At 45.4% G+C, this 7,580-nt stretch overlaps 1 protein-coding gene across 6 annotated transcripts in view; it reads right to left on the bottom strand.

Moving 5' to 3' along the window:
* TANGO2 (transport and golgi organization 2 homolog) overlaps window positions 1-7,580 on the bottom strand; it is a 79,834-nt gene that overhangs the window by 13,553 nt on the left and 58,701 nt on the right. For all 6 annotated transcript variants that reach the window (XM_006021546.3, XM_025201519.1, XM_025201520.1 and 3 more), the window contains one exon: window positions 2,373-2,443. In XM_006021546.3, coding sequence (XP_006021608.1) covers window positions 2,373-2,443 — 71 coding nt within the window. The remainder of the gene's footprint in view (window positions 1-2,372; window positions 2,444-7,580) is intronic.

Genomic DNA, 7,580 nt, shown 5'->3' with positions numbered 1-7,580 from the left:
CTGGCCTGTGGAGGGTCTTTTGTTGGCTGGCAGTGGGTCCTTTGGTCCTGCCTGGCCCAGGTGCTGCCCGGCTCATGGTGTATCGTGCTGCCTCCTGGGCATGCAGCAGAGCTGGCATGACTCTGCAGCTGGATTGCCTTTTTAGGGTGACGGCGGCTCCTTCTGACTGCTGCTACCGCTGGCCCCAGTCCCATGGTACTGGTGGGGACCTGTGTGCACAGCCTCGACCCCGGCCTGCTCTGGACTCAGCCCAGCAGAGCAGACCAGTCGGAACGCGTGTGCCCAGCTCCAACCCGGCCCATCCTGCGCCTGCTCTGGACCGCCCATCCAGGCTGAACAGCAGCGGCAGGGCAGAAGGTGCTGTTCTGTGCAGGGCAAAAGTGACCCTTCCCCCTCACTACTGCCAGGGGCTTCTTGCTGCAGCCACCCAGAGCCCATGCCCGGGCTGCCCTGCAGCTCCTCTGCACTGCCACTGCTGCCTGGAAGTGGCAGCGACAGTGGTAGAGGACCAGCAAGGCAGCCTGGGCGCCAGCTGCAAGAATGGCCCAGCAGCGGCAAGGGTGGTGGGTGCTTTTCCCTCGGGCCCACCAGCAGTTTCTGCCCGGCCGCTGCCACTGCTCAGCATGGGAGGGAGAGTCCAGAGCGGGCGCAGGGCAGGCTGGCTGTGCGTGTGGGTCCCTACCAGTACTACAGGGCTGGGGCCAGCAGCGGTGGCAGCCAGGAGTCACTGCCGCTGCCTGGGCTGCCTAGAAAGGCGGGGCAGGCCCGGGCTGCTAGTGGAGGCACGTGGGCTCCAGGCTGTTGGAGGATGGGGGGAAAGTGCTGACTGGCCCGTGGCAGCTCCCCAGAACTGCCTATGTGGCCCGTGGGGCCAAATAATTGCCCGCCCTGATTTAAAGAACATGTCAGACACTAGTTTAGAGGGGAAACAGGCATATCAATCACTGGAGACTATGCGTTCACCTCCAAAACGTGTTATATAGCCACTGTTTCAGGACTAAAAAAAATAAAATTACAGGAGACCCTCACCATTCGCAGGGATACGTTCTGGAAATCCCCAAAACTGGCAAAATCCACGAACACTGAACTGTGTTCATGAACATCATCTGCGTTCGTGAATGGTGCATACTCCCGGCAGCAGGGGTGGGGCACAGCTGTGCTGGCGGCAGCGGCAAGCGCGGAGCTCCTGCAGACGCCACCGGCGCTGTAACCAAGTGAAATCACGCTACGTAGGGAATATTCGGCGCACTGTGAATATTTGAAACCACAAATGCCAAACCCACGAATAGCAAGGGTTTCCTGTCTAGGTTTTGTATCAAAACTACACCACTGTCACACCAGCCAGTGTATGCAGGAGCTGTATTACTGCTTTCTTATTACTACCACCACCAATTCTATTACTACCACTGCTGCATTTGCTGTTCCTGAAAGCAACAGCTTGACAGGACAAATAGGCACTAAGCAAGCTCCTTCCGAATTTTTCCCTGCAACATTTCCAATAATTCAGTTCTGGGCTTGTTCCAAGAGCATGCCAAACACTATTATATTGGATTAATTGGAAGCCATGTAGTGTGAAAGGTACAGATATAAACAGGTGGCCTTCAAGTTTATATGTACAAATTTTCATTTAAAATGCTTAGGAACTACCAGCCTCATTTCAGGTTTGCTTCTCGGCATTCATTTTAGCATTTTAACTATTATTTTAGTCTTTTTAACCACAAACATTATGAAAAGCAAAATATAAAGCCACCTACAAAACTCAGACCAACTGTGGCATAAAACATAGTTCAAATAAACAGTGGTTTTATTTGCTACGGAACGGTCTTAATGACATCAACTTGGGGAGAGCATGGAATTAATGTGAGAATTTCCAAATGTCTTGAAATTACTGCACCAGCATGAGAAATGTTCAAAAGAGCTCCACATTTGCATAACTTACTCCTAGAAGCAAATTTCTCTTAATGACTTCAAATGATCCCAATGGGAGTTTTACCATTATGTCAGTGTCAGCCAAGTTAGGCCAAGTATTTTTCTGAACATGTCACTGCTGGTCTTGCAATTGCATCTCTATGGGTTGGGCCTAGTATCCCATGACTGCCCTGGGGATCCAACTGTAGGGAGCCAGTGGCAGGACTGAGTGATTGCAAAAACCTCCTTAGGAAGTACTACATCATTGAGGGAATTGCCTCATATGGATTTAAAAACAAATTTTAAAGCAAGAAGGTCTCAGAGCAATTCCAACTATTCAAACACCTAACCAGGAGTAATCTCCTGCAATTTTCCCTCTTCGTAAATAAACATTTAGAGCACAGATACATTTTGTGTTTCTCTATAAAGCAATATTATTTACAACCTTAAGAATATAAGCCTACCCGGATTCAGGAAGATAGGTTCTGGTTCTCCTTTGTTGCCGTAGTAGCAAATTACATCTCCCTTGGTGGTACTAAAAAAAAAAGAAAGAAAGAAAAAAAAAAGATTCTCTTTGCAAAATGGCAACTTGCATCTTTGATTAAGTTCTAATTTCATGCAATCTTCTACACAGCAAGACATTTTCTCCATTATTATTATTAATACAATTTGGCTCCATAGTCCTGAGATCAGCTGATGAGTTACACTGCCCTCCTTCCCTTCAGACTCCCATGCAAAGTACTCACACCAATCTCACAATTAAGTGTCATCCTAAAGGAATACTAATAAAAGTACAAGCCTACTGCACAGAAAGCTTTGCAGCTTGGCTCAGGAGAAGTTTGAGTGCTCCAAATAAGTAGAGATTCAATTACTTGATAAGTGTTGCATTTTATTTCTTCCCCATCCATCTTCAAAAGAACAATCCACGGAGGTAAATAACACCATTTCTCTGTTGTTTCATTTAAATCTCTACTGTGTTCTGGAAAGCAGGTCATTGTCGGGCGTTTTACTTGACAAAGTCATTTTTAGATCCACTCAGAAAGACAATGGCAAGTACTTTTTTTTTTTTTTTTTTTTTTTTAAAGAAAGATATACGTCTTCAGATCACTTTCAATGAACTGTAGTTACCGGCTGAAAGCGCTATGTATTTCTAACACCACTAGAGGAACAGCTTAGCAAAAGGACCTTGGAACAGCATCCAGACAAGAAGTCTTGTTTAAGGGCAGCCCCACAACGCAGCCAACGATAACCCTTCCGGTCGGCAGAGCAGAGATCAGCAAATTTGCATGAAGTTCAGCTCCCTGACTGAACAAAATTGAATTTTTAAATAATGTTGTAAGTGGTGGCAGCCTGTCAAATTCAAGTCAAGTATTAAGGAGGATGGGGGAAAATAAATCAGGCAAGTCATCAGTTCAAGACTTGTACCTCTTATGGGAGGGGGAGGGGAAAATAATTTTTTTTTTTTAAATCATGTATTGCCATTAGATGGCTCACTCTCAACATCCTTCAATCCCGTCTGCTGACACAAAGGCAATTCCTCACCTTGCTGTCAGTTTATTGGCCTGGACACAGCTATGAGATCATATAATGCTGTATTCACTCCAGTGATTTACTTATTATTTACAACGGAAACAGGCATTGCTCTAGTCACCAACAAATAAATTACAAGTGTAGCAGAGGTTTTAATTTATTATATACAAGCCTCAAAGTCTAGCTGAGGAGACAGGTTCTTTTTTTGGACAAAAACCTGTAGTAAAATTGAATGTTGCATGAATAACAACACACAGCAGGCAAACCATCTCCAATCACTCATTTTTCTAGCAGGTAAAAGATTTTTTTTTAAAAACTGATGCGATGCAAACAAGAGTCAGTTGGACACAGCCTCGTTAACAAAAACCTGACGTGCTGGAAGTAAAGTTGCTTGTGCATAAATTAACACCTGGTACATGAATGCTAACAACAAAGGAATGGTTCTTTTATTCAGCTATTTATAATTCTTAAGCAGCTACAGTGCACAATATCTAAAATTTCCTTCCCAAGATCATCAAAATGAAAAACAAGACAAAAACAAAACACAATGTTCTACATAATTATGCAAGGAAGAAAATATCAGGGGATGGAGACAAAAAGCAAAACCAAAAATCAGCTCTTTGATCCTACTAATGCCTTTTCTATTTTAGGTATCCAGTTAGCACGTGCACTAAGAAGGGGGCAGTTATCACTGACCCAACTTATGTTCTGTTGGCGAAAAGACTCCTGATATTTCAGTTGTTAATCTAGCTAATGTTAGCACTAAGATACCGTCTGGACTTTTCCCATCCTTTGTCCTATTTTTAGATGTTTTATAAATATTTACTTTCAACACAACTTTACTGCAGATAGAGAAGGTTGACAGTTCAACTCCAATCCAGACTAATAAAAAGAGCTGATATCATCTCATGGCAGCTTGGCCATCGCCCCAGTTCTCAACAGACATGTTTCTGCATCAGAAGCATGACTACTAGCTTCAATGCTAGGAGCCTTGGCAGAAGCCTCCCTTACCTTATGAAAATGCTTTTACCACAAGGACTGCCCTATGGCTCTATTAATCTCCATTTTTTCATGGAGTTGTACTACTTGCAGTGTATGCCAGATTAAAAAAAATTTAAGTTCTTGTATTTCTTCTTCAAAATGTAAAAGCTTCATGCTTTAACCATTTCCCTATTTGATTTTATTTGTGTTTAAATAAGTGAGGCTGTTTTAACCATGCAGTTTTTACATACAGAGCCGCTGGTTTGGTGGGAGCAAGGTGAAATCAGACTCCTTCTACGCTTTTACTGTTTCTAGAACATATAAATAACATTCATTTTCTTGACAGGCAACAGTTATGGGTTACTACTTCCATCTTCATAACAGTCATCTAGAACCAAACTCTGGCAAGTTTTAATTAAATTGAGGTGAAAATACTGTGTCCAAATGCGTTGGCATGACACTGTCCAACACTACTGGGGCCTCTGGATATTGCTGTAATAAGTTAATAAATAAAAAAGTTAGGAAGCCCTCAAGTTACTTTTGCTTCATTTTTACAAACGGCTTCAATACCAACCTTTGAGACATCTATACTGTTAAGCAATTTCAGTGGCATTCAAGAGATGCGATTCAACCGATTCCACTACCATGCTCCTGGTGTTAATACAAAAATAACTACCAAGGTTTCAGGAAAGCCGTTGGCCGGTCTGGAATACATGACACTGAAAAGTCAGCATCCAAAGACAACCAAGAAAGCGCAGTTCAGATAAATAGGGAATGCTTTACAAGGAAAAGCTTTAAGGCTGAACATGTTCAGCCTAAGAGGCCTGCAAGAGAATTTGAGTTATGTTTTTCCAACACCTGAACTGAAGTGGATCCCATAAGGAACCAGGCAGAAATCAGTTCACAGCAGGGGAAGTGAACTAGAACAAGTACAAGCTAGCTATCAAAAAAGGCTTTTTACACCCCCCAAACACCTTAAGTAACCTATATGGCACCCTGCCAGAGGTGCACAGGATGGATTATAGGCAGCTGGGATTCTTGCTACCTTTCTCTTTCTAGAATTAACTATTATACAACAGAAGCAATGCTGTTCCATGCAGCTAGCATGCCTGAAAGACTTCACAGAAGAAAAAAAAGTCAGTCACTTACATGTGTGGGCACCGACATTCACTACCACCTTTTATATGCCATTTGTGATCCTTCCCCCAGTTAGTCTTGGCCCCTTCTTCTCTTACAATCTATCCCACCCTCCACCCAAACTTTGACTACTTTCCCAAGTCGTCTGGGAAACTTTATGGCTTTGTCCACTGCCACTTGTACTGGCAACAGCACTCAGTTACTGTTTCTCCAAGCCTCATCCTCATTATCCCTTAAGAAACCTAAAATCTTCAGTAGCCATGATTTTCTGTTCAGCACATTTTTCATACATACCCATCTTACACAAGTAATGACAAGTATCTTGGGTCACAGAGTAAAATATTTGGTCACTGCTGCATTATTTTCTTAATAATCATCACTCAGCTAAGTCTGAAGTTGAATCTCAAGGGAAGCAATTATTTGCACTTAAGTTTATGTTTTTAATCCAACAAAGCCAATGTTTCACAAATACTTGAGCACCCTTCTTCCCTATTTATAAACAAAGGAAATGGAGGCACCATTAATTCATGTAACTTGTCCAAGCAATTCTGGTGGCAGAGTCGGGACTAGAATCAAAAGCACCCAACTCCCAGTTCACAGTTTTAACCAAATATGTTCAATAAAAAAATTAGAATGATTGTGTTCACAGATGCCTTGGAAACAGACATGCTCTTCCCTATCCCACATGAAGAATTCCGAGCACAGAACCGAGGTCCCTTCCAGCCCTGATGTCTGTGAAATCTATGAGCAGAGGAGATGCATCCAAAACCAGATTGCCATTAATTCAGGTTTTAATTAGCAGGAGAAAGCATTTTAAGTTTCATCTCTGGGACTTGCAACAGTCTCTTCTCTGACCAACCCAAATCCAAATTTGCCAATTCTCTTTAGAGCTGCACCAGTATATAGGGTCCGTATCGCATCAGTACCGATAAAAGGGAAATGACATTATTGGCCATCAGCTTTTTTTGGCTGATGTGGCCAAAAATGTCACCAATAAATGCCATGTGCGTGCGTGCAGCCACAGCATGCAGAGGGCCAGGAATGCAGCCCAGCAGACTGGAGAGCAGTGTGTGACTGGTAAGTCTTGGGGGGGAGGAAGGGGTGTGAAGGGGCAGATAGAGGTCCCACAGTGAGGGAGAGGAGCAGGGGCAGGCGCTACCCAGCCAGGGTGGAGCCACAGGCAGCTCATCTGAGGAGCGCGGGGGGTGGGGGGGCAGGCCCCACTGCTGCGTGACCCCTGGGGGAGGCATATGCCCCCCAGATGTGTGCAGGGCAAGGGCAGGCTCCCCACTGCAGGCTTGGGAGCTATACTGGTCTCTTCCCAGCAGGGGGGACTGGGCCGGGGCCATGCGTGGGGTGGCAGGGTTACAGGAGAGGGCACTGTAACTCACCTTGTAGCTCCCCTCCCAGTGCCATCCTGGCCCAGCCCCCCCCGCTCCAGAAAGAGGCCAGCACAGCCCCTGGCCCTAAGCCACAGTCTGCCTTCACCCCATGCACAAATCTGGGTGGCACATGTCCCCATGACTCCCCCCGAGGGGGAAGAGGCCAGCACAGCCCCTGGCCCTAAGCCACAGTAGTCTGCCTTCACATGCACAAATCTGGGTGGCACATGTCCCCATGACTCCCCCCGAGGGGTGCATGCAGCAGCAGGAGCCACCCCACTACCCAACCCCTGGATGAGCCACCTGTGGCTCCATCCTGTGCCCTGCCCTGGCTGGGTGGCACCTGCCTCAGCCCCATTCCTTCCCTCACCATGGGGACTTTTATCTGCCCCCCCGCCCCCATGCTCCTTCCCTCCCCCACAGGCTTACCAGCTGGTTGCTGCTCTCCAAACTGCCAGGCTGCATATCAGCAACTAGATCAGTATTGGTCGATATGGCTAGTTAATAATCAGCCATCAGTATCAGCCAAAAAAAAAAAAATCTTTAATTGGTGCACCCCAAATTCTCATATTGTGTTATGAAAACTTACTCACTCACTCACTCCCAGCAAGGATCCTTTGGCAATAATCACAAATGATGGGG

The sequence above is a fragment of the Alligator sinensis genome, unplaced genomic scaffold, assembly GCF_000455745.1.
Source record: "Alligator sinensis unplaced genomic scaffold, ASM45574v1 scaffold570_1, whole genome shotgun sequence".
Classification (NCBI taxonomy): domain Eukaryota; kingdom Metazoa; phylum Chordata; order Crocodylia; family Alligatoridae; genus Alligator; species Alligator sinensis.
This window is presented reverse-complemented; position numbering and strand designations above follow the sequence as displayed.